The following is a 22,301-nucleotide window of genomic DNA, read 5'->3' as shown; positions in this document are numbered from 1 at the left end:
TCCATCAGTTCCAGTACTGTGCCTCTCGGGTTTTATCTATGTACATCCTTCGTGGAGAAGTGTACGTCGTGTTTGAATGATCGATTATGGATCCGATCTCCCTGCTAGACTGTTAACTTCTTGAGAGCAAGAATTCTGAAAACTTCATTGGTCAACCGAAACCATAAAGGATAAAACCCATCCCAGGCGGAAGGCCCCAGCCCCTCCCGGCTAGGGGGCGGGGTGGGACCTGGCTCGGGGTGGCAGTAGGGACTTTTTTCCTCGCCGTGGCGGCGGAGGCGCACGGCGTGGGGTAGCGGCAAGACGTCGTCGGAGGAAGGCTGAAAAAGCCCTAGGTGCTGCCGTTGCTAGTAGAAGTCGGACTTGTCGCCGGAGCTGCGCCTCCGCACAGGTTTCGGACTGAGCGGAGCTTGCTGCCGCGGTCGCGGGAGCCTGCCTGTGCTCGTCCCTGCCCACGTCGCGGTGATGGAGCCGACTACCGTGCTGCCCCCAGGCCCGCGCCCGGCTCTGCCGCTCGGGGGCCCGGGCCCGCTGGGCGAGTTCCTGCCTCCCCCCGAGTGTCCGGTCTTCGAGCCCAGCTGGGAAGAGTTCGCGGACCCCTTCGCTTTCATCCACAAGATCCGGCCCATAGCCGAGCAGACTGGGATCTGTAAGGTGCGGCCGCCGGCGGTGAGTCAACCAGCACCCCGGATCCTGCTCGCGGCTGGGGGAGGGAACGAGGACGCGCGGCCCGGGAGGCCCGAGGCGCGGGGGCGGGGAGCGGTCTCCCCACGGGCCCCGTCAAGTTTGGGGTTCCTCAGAGGGTGGGAGTTGGCGGCGTCGGGAGGGAGGCGCGGGGGCTTGTCCGGGTGGGATGCGGACTGTGAGCCCGGCGGGCTCTGGCAGTGCGGCCCGAGGGTCGGGTCGGTGCGTCTCCGAGGGCGGGTGCGCGACACGGCCCGGCAGCGGTGCGGGCTGGAGTGGTTGGTGGCAGCCGCCGGGGTGGTCGCCGGGGAGGCCTCCGGAGCCCGGCCGAGGCGCGGACGCGGAGGCAGGGCTCTGGGCCCGCACGGCTCGGTGGCTGGTCCTCGCCTCCTCCCCGGGGTGCGGGGGTGTGTGATGGGTGGGGGTGGGGGACTTGCGAGTTGTCGTGTGAGGAGGAAAGTTTTCAATATGGCGGCGGGAGCCCCTGGTCCTTTGTGTGGTGGCGGCGTCGGCCCGGAGCTGTCCTCACCTGAGCGCCCCACCCTCCGGACCCGGGTCCCCCACCACCACCTGGTCCCTCGGCCTCCCGGAGTCCCGGGGCCGGGCTAGGGCAGGGGGCGGCCGGCGCCACTGGGGGCGGGGAGGAGACGCGGGTCTGCCCTGCAGCGGCAGTGTGTCTGGGGGCGCTAGTGTCGGGGGTGCACTTTGGAGCCTGGGGGGCAGGACAGGCAGCGGGACCCCCGATGCCTGCCCCCCCCGTGGCGGGCGCTCCCACACGGCCTTGGGGTGGGACGGCTCTGTTCCCGGGGGAAGCCTGGCTGGGGCTGAGGTGGAGGACAGGCCGTGCTTGTAGGAGAGATGTCAGACGAGCTCTTGGAGGTTTCATCCCGGCCCCCAGCCCACCCTACTCGGCCCACCAGCGGTGGCTCTAGCGCCTCGAGCTTGAGGGGGACTGTGAGGGGTGGGGTGTCCCTCGAAGCCAGCCCTAACGGCTGCAACGTCCGCCAAGAGCCCGACCCACTCTTTCTGTCCCCCGTCTCTCCCCCGCCCCCCGCAGCCGGAACTGGATGCGCTGCGACACCCCAGGTTTTTCGCCTATCTTTTGGGATAGCCTGAGTCTTGAGTTGGCCCAAACGACCGTTGGACCGGCTGGGACGGTTAGAGAGGTTTAACTGCCTTGGCTGCCGTTTTAAGAATTTTCCATCTCTCCTGCTCTCACACAAGTGGAGGAAGACCCCCCCCCCACCCCTTTTAGCCCTTTCTTCCTTAAACTTGCTCTTTGTAATGGCATTTTGAGTTGCGGGATTGTACACATAATCATTCTGTTCTAGAAAAGCTGTTGGAGAGAGATCCCTGAATAAGCCTTATCTTTTCACAACCCCCACCACCAGAAAAAAAAATAAACCACAGACACCATATTTTAGTTTCTCTTGGACAACTTTGAAAACAAATGAAATAAATGCTTCAGAAAATAACTGGCCAGGTCAGCTCATATAGGGGAAATGTTTGGAAATAAGATTCATTTTGCCTGGTGAAGTGGAACAGGGTTGATTGTTGCTTAAAGGAAGGTACATTTATTTCTGTTACTGTAGAGGCCTGCACAAGTTACACCCTGGGCTGGTTAGCCCTAATGTTTCAATTTTGAAGAATAGGTCATGAATGTTGCAAACATTGAGCGATATAGCTTTACATTAATGTGTCAGGAAAGATGAACGTAAATATTGGATGCTTGCATTAATGGGATGTTGCTCAGAAATTAGGAAACTTGGCTTAGTTATTAGAAACAAAAATATAGAGGAGTTAGGTTCCTGTGAGCTGTCCTCCATGTTGGCATTGTGGTATACCAGGGCTGGGGTAAGTCCTTTATCTTACCTTCTTTGCCTTTTATAGAGCTGAGATGTTTTCTTCGACAAATAGTGTTGCTGTGGTTAGGTTTGGCTACCCATTTCTCATCTGCTAGCAGAATAATGGCAGTCTTGAGGATTTGTGCGTTTGTTTTGCTTTTTCCCATTCTGAATGTCACACATGATGGCCACCATTTTGTATTGAGAGTACTTTGTACTACAGCCTGAGAGGAAAGGGGTAACGAGGAAGAAATAATCTACAAACATAAGTAGTGCTGTTTTGGAGCCCTCCTTTGTGTGGAGGGGACTTGCTTCCTCCTTTGTTTAACAAACTCCTATGCCAATGTAGAAGAGTTTGCCAGTATTCGCTGTTGATATAACCATAAGAAAGAAAATTCAGAAGTTGTGGCTCTTGAACAGAGGGGTCCTGGAACAAAGGCTTCTTAAGAGATGTAAACAGTCTTTGTTTAGGAAGTGTTTTGTATTAGGAAAGTAAGAACAAGTGGTTTCATATAGTTGAAATATGGCAACAAAATAAACCCTTAAGAAATAGAAAATATTTTACATGGCGGTAGCTTTATAATGCCTTTATCTCTAGATAATTTCTGTTCATTGGGTTTTTGGAACCCTAGTGGCTAAATTAAAGGGGTTTGGAGATTGTGGTATACTTTTAGTAGGTAAGGGGAAAATTAAAAGCATTTCTGTTTCCTTTTATTCTTAGCTTTTTCTTTAATTAATGGTACTTAGCTTTGTTTTGGACCTGTATTTTTTAGTGAGGGTCTTAAGCTGCTTGACTTGAGAACTTAGGATGTTTACATTATTTTGTCTAAGAGTTGATAAAAATTTGTGGAAATGTAGTGTAAGGTAAATGTGATAAAAATGGTGAATCAGACTATCTGCAAACTTCAGGTTTAAAGACAGTAATAAGCCTTATTTCAAAGTGTAAGGGATAGCCAAGCTTATTTTCAGAAGTGAGACCTTTAAACATTAAAAATTTACTTCTGTTTTTTCTTTAAGATGCAAGTATTATAAGTACAAGTGTTATTTTCACATTGTACTATTTGGAGATCAGTAATTTTAGGGGTGCTAATATTAGTCAAAAAGTTGGCTGCTCAGTAAATATCTTTGAATTTCTCAAATTTGATGGAACTGTATTTGATAGCTTTAATAACTTTCTTGCTTTCAGATATCTAACATGGCTGTAGTTGGGCAGATTCCACAAATTTCTCCTTTGACAATGACCAAAAGTCAGACTTTTAAATCAAACCCCAGATGGCACAATAAAGGCTATTTTTCACTTTTCACTTCCTTTGGTTGTTTTTGTTTGAATTCTTCATCTACATCTTTATAGCCATGAGGTTTAAGACTGTTGTAATGCATTAAGCATCTTTGAGGTTGTTAACTCCACTCCTGGAGAGCAAGGGGGAAGTTAACATACACACTTTTGTAAGGTAGAAGTGCTAATGACAACAGAGCTTATTCATGTCTATTCTAGTGTGTGTGTGGGGGGAGGAGAGGTGTGTGTGTGTGTGTGTGTGAGTGTATGAGAGAGGGTGTGAGTGTGTGTGTGTGAGAGTGTATTTGCACACATGCATGCATGCTACCCTGTAGTGTACATGTGGAGGTCAGAAGACAGTTTGTAGAAGTTTGGTCTCCTATCATGTGGATTCTGGGATCAAACTCAGGAATTTGCTTTTTGTTTAGAGTGTTGGAATACATGAATAACAGGTATGCAGAAATTTGCCAAAAAGGGGACTTTTAGAGGGTTTAACATTATATATAATTTTATATGGGATCACCTTACAGACTTCTCATGTTTTTTGTTTCATATTTATTTGTACTTTGACCATGGGCATGGCTGTTGTCCATAGAGGCCAGAAGAGGGCATCAGATCCTCTGAAATTGGAGTTATAGAGGGTTGTAAACTGCCATATGGGTGTGGGAACTAAGTCTGGGTCCTTTGCAGGACAGGACCAGCAAGAGCTCTTAGCTATGAGCCATCTTCCTAGCCACTCATTGCTGTCTTCTTGGTCCACATTAGCATTTATGGAGAGAAATTCGTGAAGGCACTCAGGAGGCAGAGTAGGTAGATCTCAGGTCAGTCTGGTTTACATAACAGTTCTGACCAGCCAGGGCTATATAGTAAGGCCTTGTCTGAAAACAAAAGACTTGGAGAGAGGGCTCTGGGATTAAGAGCACTTGGTCTACTGGGGACCCAGGTTTGATTTCCAGCACCCACATAGTGGCTCACAGCCATCCATAAATCTAGTTCCACAGGATCCTATGCTACCTTCTGATCTCTGCAGCATATGTTGGGTATATATGCATGCATGCAAACAAACACATAATATGAATCTTAAAAAAAACATAAGGGATGGTTCTATGATTAAGAGCTATTTACTGTGCAAACATGAGGACTGGAGTTCCAATTGGAATGCTCACATAACAAATTGGGTATGATCCCACATTCCCTTGTAATCCCAGTACTGAGCAGGGAGGAAGACAGGATTCCTAGTGCAGAAATGTAAGTTCCAGCTTCCAAGAGACCGCCCCTAAGGAATAAAGCAGACATAGGACTGTACTTGATGCCTTCCTCTGGTCTTGTTGCACTCACACAGGTGCATGCACTAGCACACACACAATTGTATATATATACATGCAGCACATTTCACAAAAACGTACACATACTTACACACAAAACTTTAAAAATCATTTAAGCTCCCTCCTCCTCCCAATACTACTTTCTTGACAAAGCCATAGCTACCAGGGTACAAATTAATTTTTAAACTTCTAGTATTTGTGTCTGTGTTGTTTGTGTGTGTGGGGAGAGGGAACAGGCAGTTGCACATGCGCTACTGTAGAGGTCAGAGGACAACTTTCAGGAGTTGTTTTCTCATTCCATTTTGTTTTGGAGCCAGGTGCTGTCTCTGCCAGGTGTAGTTCTGGCTAGCTAGCTGGAAAGCTTCAGAGTGCTGGAGTGGGGGGTAACATATGCATGCCATCACATCTGGTTTTTATATGGGTCCCAGGGATCAAACTCAGGGTGTCAGGCTTGTGCAGCATGTGTTTCACCCACTGGCTATCTCACTATCCCCTAACTTTTTTTTTTAACCAAACTGTAAATTCTTTTATTAACAGGCATTATAAACAGATAATACTAAACTTATTTAAAAACCATGAGTGCCACACCAGTGAATATACAGCTCATGAATAACTTAAAATGTATTTCCCATTTTACAAGGCAACACAAGCATACAAAAACCTACATTAAACAAATAAGCTATAATATGGATACATGATTGCTGTGTCTAAAATGATATATATACAGTACATAATTGTTAATTATGTGATCAGTACATTGTTCTACATGATTCCCTTCATGCTTCACTTTCTCCAGAAGCTGAATTCTGAACTTCCTCTTCTAAAATTGGTACAATCAGGTTGTCCTTCGACATCAAATTATATTTCATCACAAATACAGTAAACTGATGACATAAAAATGTTTCATTTTCATATTCATCAAATATCTGCCGGTGATGAAAATAGGCATGTGAAAATATTCTATAAATCCTACAGCACACTGATGATCCTAGTTTTGCTACAGATGATTCTTTTATGCTAACCCTGCTGGGAAAATATTTATTGCTATTCAGAAGACATGCAGCACCATCAAGTGTGTGTCTTGTATAGTCTATAGCAGGACACTCTTAGAGTTTTATGAGCTGCACAAAGAAAAATCCATTGTTCAGTTGCTGTCATCTGAGTTCACGTGTCTGGATGGCATTCACTCTGAAGTTTGTCAGCAAGTCCATTTAGTTCAAGGCAGAATTGCCTTAAATGTTCATACTTCCATACACCTTCATCTTGGCCTTCAGGTGGTTCAAGAATTTTGTCAATATTGGAGCAGTCTGCCCTAATATTCTATTGAATATACTGCTGAACAGCAAGTGTACTGTCCATTTCATCAAATGATTCATCAGGCCAATTATAGAAATCCTGCGCCTTCGTGCCTGGCCTGCTCCGCCTCGGCACTGCCGTCCCCTCCGCCATGACCATAGTGCCAGAGTCTGGGCGGCTGGCGTCGGTACCCACCCCTAACTTTTATTATTAAAAAAGTTACAAGTACAGAAAATAGTTCCTGTAGCTGTTTTTCTAGATGGAATTAGGAAGAGCCAGCTGGAGAAATGGCTCGGCTGTTCAAGGTTAGGCTCACAACCAAAAGCAGGAAGAGCACCAGTCCGTGAATGAGAACCAATCCAGTTGTAGAGCACATCTGAGCTTAAGCGTTTGTCCTATTGCAGTTACAGGTAATATTTGAGCAATTTAGAGTGAACTTTCTAGTATTTAGTGAGTGATACTCACTTTGTCTAGTGTGAGGATTATATTTCCTGGGTTTTAGCCAGTGTTTTTGTCTTGTTACAGTTTTGGGGGCTTGTAAAGAAACTTAACTATTTTGAGGACAAGTCTTTAGCACATGCAGAGGTGTGTGTGTGTGTGTGTAGTGGGTGGAGGGCATTTCCTGTCTACCTTGTTCCATAGCTGGAATTTGCCATATTTTATTTCTGACTTCCTGGTCAGACTGGCCATTTTGCCTGACAGAACACTTGAGAGTCAGGAGTACTCAGACAGAGAAGGAAGTGACTTTTGAAGAGTAATGGGTTGATTGTTAGGGTAACTTCTGTGCAGAATAGTAATTATTTTTCAACATTGATGCTGCAATTTCTATTTGAGAAAAAAAATCCTAGTTAACATATGGTATTGGATGGTAAGGGTTTTGGTTTTCCTCCAGTACTGAGGATGGGCACGAGGCATTGTTCATGTTAGGTAAGTCATCTATCACTGAGCACTATGTAGGCGCTGTGTGTGTCTGTCTGTCAAGATAGTTTTCTGAGACAGGGTTTCTCTGTGTAATAGCCCTAGCTGGCCTTAAACTCACAGAGATCTGCCTGCCTCTCCCGAGTGCTGGGATTAAAATCTGTGCACCACCAACGCCAATTTCTTAGCCAGGTGGTGCTGGCACACGCCTTTAATCCCAGCACTCTGTGAGGCAGAGGCAGGAGGATCTCTGAGTTTTAAAACCTTTTTAAAGGTGCCTTTGTGTGTGTCTATGTTCATAGTCAAGCCTGAAAATGAGGGCGTGCACATTTCATAGCATATGTATGTGGAGGTCAGAATAATCTTGGATATTGGTCCTGGCTTCTTTCTTGCTTGAGACAGTCTCTTTGTTTTTCCACTATGTATGCCAGGCTATCTAGTCTTCTTACTTCTGGGGATTCTGTCTCTCCTTGCCTTAGAGTCTTGGAATTGTAGATGCTGTCTATAATGTTTGATTTTATATGGGTTCTGAGGATTCTGGATCTTCATGTTTGTGCAGTAAGTACTTTTACCTGCTGTGCCATCTTCCCAGCCAGCCCTAGAGTTTTTATCTGATTGCATCATGACCTTGGTTGGATAAAGTCTGTTTACCCCAGTGTGTATGCCTTCTCATCCTGCTTTAAAGGGATCTGACACTGACCTAGGGCTACTGTCTAAATTAATTAATGGATTGCAGGAGCTTAAACTTAAGTGGCTTTCTCCTCTTACCTATTGCTAAGCAGAGTATGGGAACAAGACAAAAAAAAATCAGTGCCAAATACATATCCCTCATTTTCCTACAGTAAAAAGTTTTATTTTTTTATTTTAATCCCCCCCCCCCCCCCGACAGGGTTTCTCTATTGTTTTGGAGGCTGTCTTGGAACTCTCTCTGTAAACCAGGCTGGCCTCGAACTCACAGAGATCCACCTGCCTCTGCTTCCAGAGAGCTGGGACTAAAGGCGTGCATCACCAACGCCTGGCTGATTTTTTTTTTTTTGAGTGAAACTTGGAAAAAGGCAAAATACCAAACATCAAAACTAGAATAAGATGCATGCCTGTAATCCTAGCATTAGTTCAGAGGCAGGAGGATCAAGTTAAAGACCAGTTCCGGTTACATAATGAGTTCTAGGTTAGCTTAGTTTGGGGAATATAGTGAGACCTTGAAACCCCACCCTCAACTTCCAACCCTAGAATATACCTGGGATTGGTAGCATATTCTCAGCAGAGACAGAAGACAGAGACAGAATTATGAGTTCAAGCCCTCCTGAGCTGTATAGTGAAATCTTGATTAGAAAACCCAAACTGGGGGTGCTAGAGTAGAGTGAGGAAGGTTAACTAACTGAAGGAAGACTTCATTGCAGCCATAGGGAAGTCATCATTCATAGCTGTGGTGAGACTTTTTAAGTGACTTGTCTGTTTTGGGGTCATCCACACTCCTGTAATCCCTTACCCACTCTCCTGTAAGCCCAAAAAATTCTGAAAGAAACCCACACAGAGATCCTCCTACAAGAATGTGAAGACTATAATCCTGTTTATTTGAGACGGGCTCATTCAATCCAAGGTGCCCATTATCCCTTTTTATTGAGAACGACCATGAACTGATCCTGCTGTCTCTTCCTCCCATATACTGGTATTATCATGTTTTACTTTCTTCATTGTTTTCTGTGTGGATGTTTTGCCTGCCTGTGTGTGCACTATTGAGTGCCTGATGCCTACAATGGTCAGAAGAGGGTATTGTATCCTCTGGAACTAGGGTTACAAATGATTGTCAGCTGCCATAGGGGTGCTGGGAATTGAACCTAGGTCTTTTGGAAGAACAGCAAGTGTTTTCTCTTAACCACTGACCATCTTTCCAGCTCCTATTTATTTGTTTTTATTTTTATTTATTTATTTATTTTTTGGTTTTTTATGAGACAGGGTTTCTCTGTATTGTTTTGGAGGCTGTCGGTCCAACCCGGCCTCGAACTCACAGAGATCCACCTGCCTCTGCCTCCCGAGTGCTGGGACTAAAGGTGTGCGCCACCACCGCCCAGCTGTTTTTATTTTTTAAAGATGAATTTGTGCATGTCTATTCTGTGTTAGCATATGCATGTATATATGTGGGGATTAGTGAACTCTGTGTACCTTAGAGGCCAGAAGTGGGCATTAAGTGTTTACAGGATGTCCTGCTTGCTATACAGGTTCTGGGATTGGAACTCCAGTCCTCCTGACTGTGTGACTCATGCCTTTAACTGCTTAGCCATGCTCCAACACCCTACTTTATTCTTAACATGGTCTCACAGGTAGTTCAGCTGACATCTTGGTTGATTTAGATGTAGGTTTTCTTAGTACCCGAATCTTTAATTTGAAGTCTATAGCCACATCTATAAACTGAAAAAAAATTTGTATTTCCTCTTTCATCTTCCTGAGTACTGACTGGGATTACAAATATGAGCCACCATACCTGGCTTATTTGTTTTTGTTAGAACTTTATATATTGTATGATAGCATGAAGTGTAGGCACACATGCACCGCACTTGTGGAGGTCAGGACCACTTTGGAGTCTGTTTTCTCCTTCCACCTTTGCATGGGGGCAATACTTTATGAGCTGAAACATTTTGCTGGACCCTGGCTTATTTTATTTTTATTTATTTATTTTTGTTTTGTTTTTTTTTTTCGAGACAGGGTTTCTCTGTATTGTTTTGGAGCCTGTCTTGGAACTCGATAGGTAGACCAGGCTTGGTCTCGAACTCACAGAGATCCACCTGCCTCTGCCTCCCGAGTGCTGGGATTAAAGGTGTGTGCCACCACCCCCCGGTTATTTTTATTTTTTGAAAGTGATTTCTTTTTATTTTATGTGCATTGGTATTTCACCTGTCTGTCTGAAGGTGTTGGAAGTTACAGTGGTAAGATGCTGTGTGGTGCTAGGAGTCCTCTAGAAGAGTAGCCAGCCCTCTTATCCACTGAGCCATCCTTCAGCTCCCAGTTTATTTAATTTAATTAATTTATTTTGATTTTTTCTAGATATTCTATTTCATACTTAGATGAGTGCTCCAAATTCTTCCACTCTCTGCACATTGTCCAGTTGTGGGTCCCAGGGTTAATTACTGTCTACTGTAAGAAGCTTCTCAGAGCCGGGTTGGTGGCAAACACGTTTAATCCCAGCACTCGAGTTCGAGGCCAGCCTGGTCTACAGTTCCAGGACGGCCTCCAAAGCCACAAAGAAATCCAGTCTTGAAAAACAAACAAAAAGGAGCTTCTCAGAGTTGAAACAATGCAGTGATGATCTGAGTCCCAGCCTGGTGTGGTCGCTGTGGGTCCATGGTAGAGCTCTATGGGTCTAGCAGGAATCACAAAACAAAGGGATGGAAATGTCTTAAAAGGAAGGAAGTAGGGGAAACCTGAATCTGCACCCGGAGGCCAAGTCTCTAGAGGGTGGAGGTGTGCTGAGAGGAGCTACTCCTCAAGATCAGGCTTTTGACATTGATTTTAATTGGTGTGCCTGGAGGGAATCAATACTGACTTGGGTAGCTTCTATTGAGCGTACTTTCTCATTTTGCTAATTATCAGAACTCAAAATATAACAGCTTCTTAACAAAAACAACAAAACAGACATCAAAACAAAATTCTGCTTAGCAGGCAGAGGCAGGAGGATCTCTGAGTTTGAGACCAGCCTGGTCTACATACAGAGGGAGTGCCAGGATAGGCTCCAAAGCTACAGAGAGAAACCCTGTCTCGATACCCCACCCCCATATATATATATATATATATATATACACACACACACACACACACACATATATATATATGAATATGTGTGTGTGTCAAACTCTAATTAGAAACATTTAAGAAATATTCTAATATAGTAGATATGGATGCTAATAAATTGTTATCTACAAAGGAAATTCTTTTTTTTTTTTTTGGTTTTTCGAGACAGGGTTTCTCTGTGGCTTTGGAGGCTGTCCTGGAACTAGCTCTTGTAGACCAGGCTGGTCTCGAACTCACAGAGATCCGCCTGCCTCTGCCTCCCAAGTGCTGGGATTAAAGGCGTGCGCCACCAATGCCCGGCTTACAAAGGAAATTCTTATGGCAGTTAAGTTACTCTTACATGGGTTAAGTTTTCCTTTTTGACCATTGCAGTGGTTGTTGCTAAGTTAGTGCTGGGACTAAGGATAATGTTTACCTGCTTCTCAGTCCTTTCTGAGGGTTTTCAGTCTTCGACTTCTTCCTTAATTCCCTTCACTTAGCATTTCTTGAGTGCTAAGAAAAATAACTGAGCCCTTTAATAATACAATTCTTGTAATTTTTGTTTTGAAAGTTAAAAATTTTTAAAAGTTTTGAAAGCAAAGGGAATTAAAATAAATCCCAGAATGAAATTTGTGTAGGACTGCTTTGTGGTCTATGAATTATTCTTTCATTTTTATTTTTTGACGGTAGTATTTTCTACCGCTGCCAGGCCTGTTACTATGTACAGGTCAGTCAGGACTACATAACCAACCAACCAACCAAAAAAACAAAACAAAACAAAAAAACCCACAAATACTTTTTAGAGCCTTTTTATGATTTCTTACATACATCTATTAATGTTGTCTTTTTTTTTTCACTTATAAATTATTTTTGTCTTTTCAAGACAGGGTTTCTCTTTATGGCCCTGGCTACCTTGGAACTCACCTGTAGACCAGGCTGGCCTCCCAAACTCAGAGATCTGCCTGCCTCTGCCTCCTGAGTGCACAGCTAAATTTTTGAGCTGGAGAGATGATTCTGTGCTTAAGAGCAGACTGTTCTAGAGGACCCGAGTTCAATTCCTATCTTCCACATGGCAGCTCATAACTGCCTGAGTCCAGTTTCAGGGGATCTGACAGCTTCACACATGCACAGGCAAAACACAAATGCACATGAAATAAAAATAAATTATTAAAAAATATGTGTGTGGCACTGTACAGTGTGTTGGTACTGACAGAATCCAGAAGGAGAGTATCAGATTCCCAGGAACTGTAATTATTATTTTTTTATGATTTGTTTATTTAGTATGTATACAGAGTTCTGCCTGCATGTATCCCTACATGCCAGAAGAGGGCACCAGATCTTATTACAGATGATTGTGAGCCACCATGTGGTTGCTGGGAATTGAACTCAAGGACCTCCAGAAAAACAGCCAGTGCTCTTAATCTCTGAGCCATTTTTCAAGCCCATACTTTTGGTTTTTCAAGACAGGGTTTCTCTGTATTGTCTTGGAAGCTGTCCTAGAACTCGCTTTGTAGACCAGGCTGACCTCGAACTCACAGAGATCCACCCGTCTCTGCCTCCTGAGTGCTGGGATTAAAGGCGTGCGCCACCAACGCCCGGCCAAGCCCATACTTTTTATTTATTTAATTAATCAATTAACTAACTATTTATTTATTGGGACAGGGTTTCCCTGTAGCTTTGGAGCCTGTCCTGGAACTCAAACTGTAGACAAGGTTGGTCTTGAGTGTGATTGCCTCCTGAGTGCCACCACTACCCGGCAGATTCTCTGAACTGGAGTTACAGGTGTTGTGAACTGCCATGTGGGTTCTAAGAATTGAACTTACACACTCTGCAAGAGCATCAAGTGCTTTTTAGCCACTGAGCAGTCTCAGGCTTGTCAGAAACTTCACTAGCGTGGGCCATCTTACCAGCCTGGGACAGTTCATAACTTCCCCATCTCTCATTTAAAACAGCAACACAAGGCCAGACTTTGCCAACAGTGACGCAGTTTTCTGTGATAGTGAGTATCCATATAGTCTCAATTCCGACTGGCTCTGCATATCCTGGAACTCTAGGTAGGGCCACCTGCCTCTGCCTCCTGAGTGCTGGGAATTAAAGGCATGCATCACCATGTCCCGCCTACTTTGTAATTTTTTCCATTGGAGTATAGCTTTGCCCTTGAAAGTCTCAAAATGAAAGAACATTTACCGCTTTTCCCTGATTTGTTTTTTGTTTTTGGTGGGTAGAAAAAGCTTCGAAGTGATTTCTATTAATGAAAAAAGTATCTTAAACTATTTTTCTATCCCTCTTATAGGCCTATTGGCAACTTAATGTTTTTCTTTGATGTGCCATTTTTAGAGGTTATTTTTTTTTTATTATGTGTGTTTGTATGTACAGGGTTGTACCAAGGTACTGATGTGGAGGTCAGAGGATAACTTTGTAGAGTCAGTGCTTTCCTTATATGGAATCCAGGAGGAACTAAACTTAGGCAATAAAAGCTTAGGTGACAAATGCTTTTTGAGACCATAATCTCCTCACTGTCTTCTCAGCATTTCTTGTAGCAGAGGTTGGTCTTGGACTATCCTGATTGTCCAGCCTCTGTTTCCTGTGTGCTGGGATTTATAGGAGTGTACCGCCATGCCCGGCAGGAACATGCCATTTCTGCATCTTATGTTTTAGAATAGGACTTCAAGGAATAACCTATGGTTTTTTTTAAGTCTTAGTGTATGTAAGTTTCACCACAAAGACAGCATATTATGACTATATATTTAGGCTGGGAAGATGACTCAGCAGGTCAAGACACTTAAAGTCTGATGACTTGAGTGAGTCTTGGGGTCCCCATGGTAGAAGGAGAAATGATTCCCTAAAATTGTCTGTTGATACGCTGATACACACACACCCTCTGATCAGCCCTCCCCCTTCTTTCCTTCCTTTGAAAAAAATACCTGTATGGGTTTCCTTTTCTCATTACTTAACTGGGGTTGAACCTAGAGCCTCAGGTTTGCCAGGCAAATGCTGTAACACCGAGCCATATACTCGTCCTGGTTCCTTTCTGAAAGCCAGTAGTAGCCTTTGTAAAGTATGAGAGAGCAAAGGTCTGGACAAATCTTCCTCTTACTGGCAATGGGGCATTAAGAAACAATATGTTTTCCTTCCTATGACATTCTTCCGTATAATTTAACATTAATTTCTACAGATATGGATCTAAACTTAAACTTTTAATCTTTTTGGTGATTCTATAGTTTTTTGTTTTCCCCTTAGGCAGGCTCTTGCTATGTAGTTCAGGAGGGCTTAGAATTTACTGCATTCTTACCTCAGCCTTCTTTTTGTTAGTCTAAGACTTTATTTACCTCAGCCTTGTAAGAGCTGGCATTACAGGTGTGCTGACACACTTGGCTGTAGAATACTTTGTGTGTTTGTGGCATCCTCTCTTTCCAGGGTGGCTTGAACATAGCTGAAGATGATCTTGAACTTTTGATCCTCTTGTTTGTACTTCTCAAGTCTGGGATTACAGGTGTATATCACCACAACTCTTTTTATGTATTTGCAGTGTATGTATGACCTTGCTAGTGTGCTGTGTTCTTGTTGTGAAGGTTGTCTGGAGACAGGTTGGCACTGGGATGACTTCAGTTCTGCTCTCCCAGTTGGAGTTAACGAGTGGGTGTACAGGGATTCCCGGTTTGTTCTGTTTGTACTGGGATCTAAGCTTTAATCCTCATGATTATGCTGCAAGTGCTCTTAATGGCTGAGTCATCTCCCCAGCCCCACTTAAGTTGCTTTTTGTCAGTATTTTATCACACAGGAAGATAAACTAGATAGAAGCAAGCTCTTTACCAGCTGAGCCACATCCCCAGCTTTAATACATTTCTGAGTAAGAAACTGGATTAAAGCCTGTGAGTTTCCTTGAATTAACACTCTCATAATTTGAAATAATATATTATTATTTAAAGTATCTTGGTTTGTGTATAAACCAGGTAAGGAAGGAAAATTATCTCTCTTTCCCTATCAATGAATCGATCTTATAACATTTGTCTTTTATTTGCCATGTTAAATTTGTAATACAAGACTCTTCTTTGTAACCATCAAGTATATGATCATAAATTATTAGTGCTGAATACAGTGTTGGGCATCCATAATCACTATCTGTTATTACGTCTTTCATTATCCTAAACTGAAAAATCAGTAAAACAGCATTTTTCCCTTCAACTGTATGTACCCTTATTGTTAGATATTTGTTTTTCAGTTTATATCACATTTAGATAACAATGTATATATATATAATTTGTATTTTTGGGCAGGGGGCTTTTTGAGACAGGATTTCTCTGTGTAGCCTTGCCTGTCCTAGAACTCAATCTGTAGACCATGCTGGCCTTGAATTCAGAGATCTACATGCCTCAGTCTTCCAAGTGCTGGGATTAACATAAAATTTTTTTTTTGACTTTTCGAGACAGGGTTTCTCTGTATTGTTTTGGAGGCTGTCCTGGAACTCGCTCTGTAGACCAGGCTGGCCTCGAACTCACAGAGATCCGCCTGCCCTGCCTCCCGAGTGCTGGAATTAAAGGCATGTGCCACCACTGACCGGCAGGGATAGATACTTGAGCTAGGTGCATGCATTTAATCCCAGGCAGTGGCAGGTAGATCTTTGTGAGTTCAGGACAGTCTGGTCTACAGAGCGAGTTCCAGGACAACCTCCAAAGCTACAGAGAAATCCTGTCAAGAATAGATTGATCCTGATAAAAACATTTTTTTTCATAAGAAAATCCTTGAATTTGCTATATAATTGGGGGTGACCTTGAACTTGACTTTCTTTTTGCCTCCATCTGAATGCAGAGATTACAAGGGTGTGCTGCCACACCTGGTTTGTGGGATGCTAGGTAGGTAGCAAACCCAGGACCTCAGGCATGCTGCCGAGTATGTTGGGGGGTGGGGGGGGCATGCCCACAGGTGTATTTGTGTGTCCTTGTGCCTATGTGGGCAAGTGTGGAGGACAGAAGTCAGCTCTAGTAGATATCTTCCTTCATCATTCTTTACCTTAAAAAAACAAACAAAAAAATCCTGTTCTTTAATACGTATGTGTGGGTATAGTTGCATGCATACCACCATGCATGTGTGGAAGTCAGTTCTCTTCTCTACCATGAGGTATATAAAGATAAAACTTAGAGTCTCAGACTTGGTAGTAAGTATCCCTTCAGTCCTCTGCCATACCTCTTGAGATGGTCTTTTACTGAACCTGACCCTCATCATTTACACTAGTGGTCATTGAGTTCAAGGAATCTACCTTTCTCTGATATTCCAGTTGTAGGTTTACAGGTACATGCCTGTCTGTCTTCTGGGGATCTGAACTCAGCTCCTCATGCCTACTAAGGCAACTTCCCAGCCCTCCCCTCTCTCCCTCCTTCGTTGGAGACAGAATTTCACCATGTAGCCTTGTTGTAATGAGCTCATGGCAGTCTTTCTGCTTCTGTTTCCAGAATGCTTGGGATTGCAGGCATAAATCACACACTTGACTTTTCTTTTCCTTCCATATGTAACAATTGTACAGATAGCCGGACAGTGGTGGTGCACATCTTTAACTCCAGTATTCGGAGGCAGAGGCAGTTGGATCTCTGTGAGTTAAGACCTGTCTGGTCTACAAGAGCTAGTTCCAGGCCAGCCTCCAAAGCCACAGAGAAACTCTGCCTCAAAAATCATAAGTGTACAGATAATTTGATAGTATACTTTTTTATTAGAGAGATACTTATGTCAAAGTATTTTTTTACCTAAATCAGTGACTTTTCAATAGAGGGTGGACTCAGGACTAGGTCAGGATAGAGGGAGGTATTTGGGGGAAAGAGATCATTACATCAAATTTCTGGAAAACAAGGTTGAAAACTACCTCACTGTTATATTTTGTTTGACTGTTAAGAGATAGTTTGTATAACCTTGCTTTTAATTTAAAATAATATTAGTGCTAAGTAGTCATATCTAATAGCTTTTGCTCTCTCCTAGGATTGGCAGCCACCATTTGCCTGTGATGTTGATAAACTTCATTTTACCCCCCGGATCCAGAGACTAAATGAACTGGAGGTACTGTTCTGTTTGTCTGTGTTCCAGTGGACTACTCTTTAAAGATCAGTCTGTCACTGATGTTACAGTCTTAGTGAAATGAAAGCATGGCATATGCAGTGCGCAGTCATACATGCAGGCAAAAAACAGCCATTCATATAAACTAAATAAAAATTTGAAACTTATCTAGCCAGCAGAGGCAGGTGGATCTCTGTGTTTCCAGGCCACCCTGGTCTGTAAAGTTGAGTTCTAGGACAGCCTGACTAATACACAGAGAAACCCTGTCTCAAAAAAGTTAAATTAAAAAATAAAAAAGTTAAATTTGGGACTGCAGAGATGGCTCAGCAGTTAAGAGCACTTGGTTGCTCTTCTAGAATATCCTGGTTCAATTTCCAGCACCCACAGCTTTCAGGATACCCAACACCCTCATACAGACAGACATGCAGGCAAATACCAATGTATATAAATAAAAAGAAATTAAAATCTAAGTTTCATACATAAAAAATTAAGGAGAAAACCTTCCCTATGCATATAAATTATTGTATCTTTATATGATAATTATTGCAATTAAGTTTTGATAATAATTTACCTTTTTTTGTTGTTGTTGTTTTGTTTTTTGAGGCAGGGTTTCTCTGTATTGTTTTGGAGGCTGTCCTGGAACTCGCTCTGTAGACCAGGCTGGCCTTGATCTCACAGAGATCCACCTGCCTCTGCTCCCGAGTGCTGGGATTAAAGGTGTGCACCTGGCTTAATTTTCTTTTATGTTTGAAACTTAGATTTAATCTTTTTTTTTATTTTAAATTATCAAGGCTTGTAGACAGATTTTTCTCTCTTGCTCACCGGTTCCAAAATAACTGACATGGTGACTCAATATTAATTATAAATGCTTGGCCAATGGCTCAGGCTTGTTAATAACTAACTCTTACAACTTAAACTAACAGTGATATTTTCCTTAGACACAGTCAGCACCTACTTTTTAAATACAACTTAGCAAACATTCTTGTACTTAATTTAGTAATAAATAAAAATTGGTTTTGTACTTAAATAGTCTTAAGAGTGAAAAGAATACACGGTTATAGGCAGGAGCTTTAAAATAAGATAGTGCCAAGTATAGAGGTACATACATGCCAGGAGTCTAAGCCAATTAGGGGATTAAAAGGGTAAGATTGTTTATGCTGTGATTATGATCAGTCTTATGCCACAGGGAAAAAAATAGGTGAGATTAAATTTTATTTTATTTTTTTACATTTAGGCTCAAACACGGGTAAAATTAAATTTTCTGGATCAGATTGCAAAGTATTGGGAGCTACAAGGAAGTACTCTGAAGATTCCCCATGTGGAGAGGAAGATCTTAGACTTGTTCCAGCTTAATAAGGCAAGTGCAGGCAACTGTCATTGTAAGTCATTTCAGTCATGTTTTTTGGTTTTGTTAGTTTGTTGGCTTTTTTTGTTTGTTGTTGTTTTTGGACAGCTTCTTTTTTGAAATAGGTAAGTGAGTTTTTTTTTTTTTTAGTTAAACAAATATTGAGGATCAGAGCTCTACCTGTCTAGTCTGTAAGCCTTATAGATTTTTTTTACAATCTGTTTTTCCTTTGAAACATCTCAATGCTGCAAAGGGTCCTTCTCATTTTTGTTTAGATAAGGGAAACCTAAGGCTCAGGGAAATGATAAAGACTATGCTAAAACATGTGAGCCATAATTCAGTTCTAGGTTCCAGATTTTAGCTGGGTGGTGGCGGCTCATGCCTTAATCTCAGCACTTGGGAGGCAGAGGCAGGTGGATCTCAGTGAGTTCGAGGGCAGCCTGGTCTACCGAGCAAGTTCCAGGACAGCCTCCAAAACAATACCGGGAAACTCTGTCTCGGGAAAAAACAAAAAACAGATTTTTAGGATAAGAAAGTAGAACCAAATATTGGTGGTGGAGGAATGCTTTCCTTTGTTAACCTTATTCTTTGGGACAGTGAGAAAAGTAGTTTGAGAGTGAAGTATATGTGCAGCACACTGTCAAAAGAACTATTTTAGGACTACAGAGATGGCTGCTCTTTCAGAGGACCTGAGTTCAATTCCCAACAACCACACAGTGACTCACAACCATTTATAACGAGATCTGGAGCCTTCTTCTGGCATGCAGGCATATATCGAGGCTGAACATTGTATATATAAAATAACATTAATAGTTGGTAGTTTGTTTTCCCTTTGACCTAGGAAGTGGAAAACATACAAAGAAAACAAATCAGCAACAACAAATATAACTGGGAATTTTGTTCTTAGAAACATACCTAAGGCCAGGTGGTGGTGGCACATGCACTTGGGAGGCAGAGACAAGTGGATCTCAGTGAGTTTGAGGCCAGCCTGAGCAAGTTCTGGAACAGCCTCCAAAGCCACAGAGAACCCCCCCCCAAAAAAAAAGTCATGGGCTGGAGAGATGGCTCAACAGTTAAAATCACTGACTGTTCTTCTAGAGGTCCTGAGTTCAATTCCCGGCAACCCCATGGTGGCTCACAACCACCTTGAATGAGATCTGGTTCCCTCTGCTGGCATGCAGGCAGAAGACTGTACACATGATAGACAGATAGATAGATAGATAGATAGATAGATAGATAGATAGATAGATAGATAGAGATAATAACAAAATCATAACAAGGTGTTAGAAGTAATTTTCTCTAATACTCTTATTCTTTTTCTTTTTTCAAAGATTTATTTATTTATTTTTTATTTATTTTTTATTTATTGTGTATACAGTGTTCAGCCTGCTTGTATCCTTGTAGGCCAGAAGAGAACACTGGATCTCATCACAGATGGTTGTGAGCCACCATGTGGGTGCTGGGAATTGAACTCAGGTCCTCTGGAAGAGCAGCCAGTACTCTTAGTTTCTGAGCCATCTCTCCAGCCCTCTAATACTCTTTTTGTAATTTTTGTTGTTTGTTGTTGTTAACAGTTAGTTGCAGAAGAAGGTGGTTTTGCAGTTGTTTGCAAGGATAGAAAATGGACCAAAATTGCCACCAAGATGGGTTTTGCTCCAGGAAAAGCTGTTGGTTCACACATCAGGGGACATTACGAACGAATCCTCAATCCATACAATTTATTCCTCTCCGGAGACAGTTTGAGGGTAAGTGTTAGAGCTAGACCTCTTTTATGTGTTTTTTATTTGTTTGGTACATTGTCTTTGGGGGAAACCAGACAGTCTTATTCATGTTCAGAAAACATTGTTGAATGGTTTTTGAGAAAGAATTCCAGTACTTTGGTTTGGGGAACAATTGTACTTAAAGGATTGTGTTAGAATGTATAAGATTGTAAAGAAAATGCCTTTTTACTGTCAAATACAGCCAAAATCTATTTACTTCACTATAGCACTTGATTATTACGTACTTTTTTTTTTTTTTTTTTTTTGCTGGGGAGGGGGTTTTGGCACACGCCATCACTGTCATTATGTGCTCATTTAAAAAAATGATACACAGTATTAAAGCACCCTTTTTGTGATTTAAGTGACCTAACAGTTGCTGACTGGGATTTCCAGGGAGGATGTCAGATAGACTGTTTAGTAAAGGAGAGAGGACTTAATGCTGAAAACACTTCATTCTCTCTGCAGTTCCTGTCTGCATGCCTCTTTAGTTTCAAGGAACTGCTACAAAACTATCCTACATATTTCAAGGCTCTAGTAGAAAAGAGTCTTAATCCATTTACATTGTTTGAGATACTCTAAATACTAAAACATAAAGCAGTAAATCCTGTAATTGCAACTATTCTGTGCTATGGAAAAATTGATAACAGAGTGCTGACTCTGCTGACTGAGTACAGGTACGTGCCACTATAACCAGCTTTTTCCAATGTCAGGGATTAAAGTCAGGGTCCTGTGCATAGGAGACAAGCACTCTACCAACTGAGCTGTATCCTCAATCCTCTTAACAAAAACTTTCTACAAAGAATATGCATTAATGTTTAGAATATATTGGTATATAGTAGGTCAAATATTTGAGTTACATATGCAATGTTTATGAAATCTATCTGGAAATCCCTACACTTTGCTTGCTTATCCTATTACATAAGTTCAGGCTTTTACGAACTCTCAATATTCCTTTGCCTCAACTTCTGGTGTGCTAGGATTACAAAAACAGCAGCTTTCAAGTGTTTGTTTTTTTTTTTTTTTGTAAAACTAAACTGAAAAGGTGGTTACTGACAAGTTTCTAAAATGCTGCAACTCATAAATTAGGTAAGATTTTTTTTCCCCTCTTACTCACTGTAACCTCCACACATAGACGAATTCAAAAATAGAAAAGTTAATCTATATGGGGCAACTACTTATAAAATGTTAACTATAAGACAGAGGCCAAAGTCTAGTACATGGTCCAAGACTATCATCCCAGCACTTGGGAGGCTGAGACAGGAGAATCACATGTTCAAGGATAGTCCAGGATGCACACTGTGATGGTTAATGCATTGTCAGATTGGCAGGGTATAGCATCACCTGGAAGACAAGCATCTGGGCATTCTGTAAGGGATTTTCTAGATTTGGTTAATTAAGGTGGGAAGAATCATATTAAATGTGGGTAGCACCATCCCATACCCTGGACTACCAGGATGCATAAGTGAAAAAGCTTCTTGATTGCAGACACAGTGTGACCAACCGCTGCATGCGTCTGACCATGCTTCCCTGCCAAAATGGACTATAAACGCAAACTTGCCTAAGTTGCTTCTGTTGGGTATTTTGCTGAAGCAATAGTAACTCATACAGCAAGACATTGTCTCAAAATGAATTACATCATCCTTGGCTCACTAAACATTAACATCCATATTTGAAGGGGGAGAGGGATTGGCTATATAGTGAATTCAAGGTCAACGTAGGCTACATGAGACACAGCCTCAAAGGCCAAAAAAGAAAAAGAAGTGTGTTGGCATAATGGAACACAGCATTACTCTTGTATCATCCTGTTTTCTAAGATCCCTGGAGGAGATTGGCTGTCTCTATGGAATGAGCTACATTCCCAGTTAATAGTATATTTCATGTATCCCATGCCAAGTATAAATTATGTAGCATACCTCAGATGTATTTAGATAATTGCATTTTGGAACCTGCTTTTAAAAATGCTTCTTATTGGGGCTGGAGTCGTAGATCAGTGGTTAAGAGAGAGCACTTGCTACTCTTTCAGAGGACTTTGGGTTTATTTCCTAG

At 42.4% G+C, this 22,301-nt stretch overlaps 1 protein-coding gene and 1 pseudogene across 2 annotated transcripts in view; one reads left to right on the top strand and one right to left on the bottom strand.

Moving 5' to 3' along the window:
- Positions 1-296: 296 nt before the first annotated feature.
- The window catches only part of Kdm5b (lysine demethylase 5B), a 59,769-nt gene continuing 37,764 nt past the window's right edge, over positions 297-22,301 (top strand). The window contains exons 1-4 of one of the 2 annotated variants that reach the window (XM_021229140.2): positions 297-669; positions 17,076-17,153; positions 18,385-18,507; positions 20,070-20,240. In XM_021229140.2, the coding sequence (XP_021084799.1) occupies positions 466-669; positions 17,076-17,153; positions 18,385-18,507; positions 20,070-20,240 (576 nt within the window). In that variant the 5' untranslated portion in view covers positions 297-465. The remainder of the gene's footprint in view (positions 670-17,075; positions 17,154-18,384; positions 18,508-20,069; positions 20,241-22,301) is intronic. The other variant, XM_005073384.4, reaches the window with a different exon arrangement.
- On the bottom strand, positions 5,639-6,611 carry LOC101825833 (annotated as a pseudogene).

Source organism: Mesocricetus auratus, unplaced genomic scaffold (genome assembly GCF_017639785.1).
Source record: "Mesocricetus auratus isolate SY011 unplaced genomic scaffold, BCM_Maur_2.0 Super-Scaffold_100676, whole genome shotgun sequence".
Classification (NCBI taxonomy): Eukaryota; Metazoa; Chordata; class Mammalia; order Rodentia; family Cricetidae; genus Mesocricetus; species Mesocricetus auratus.
The sequence above is the reverse complement of the archived record's forward strand: the minus strand, read 5'-3'. Positions and strand labels throughout refer to the sequence as shown.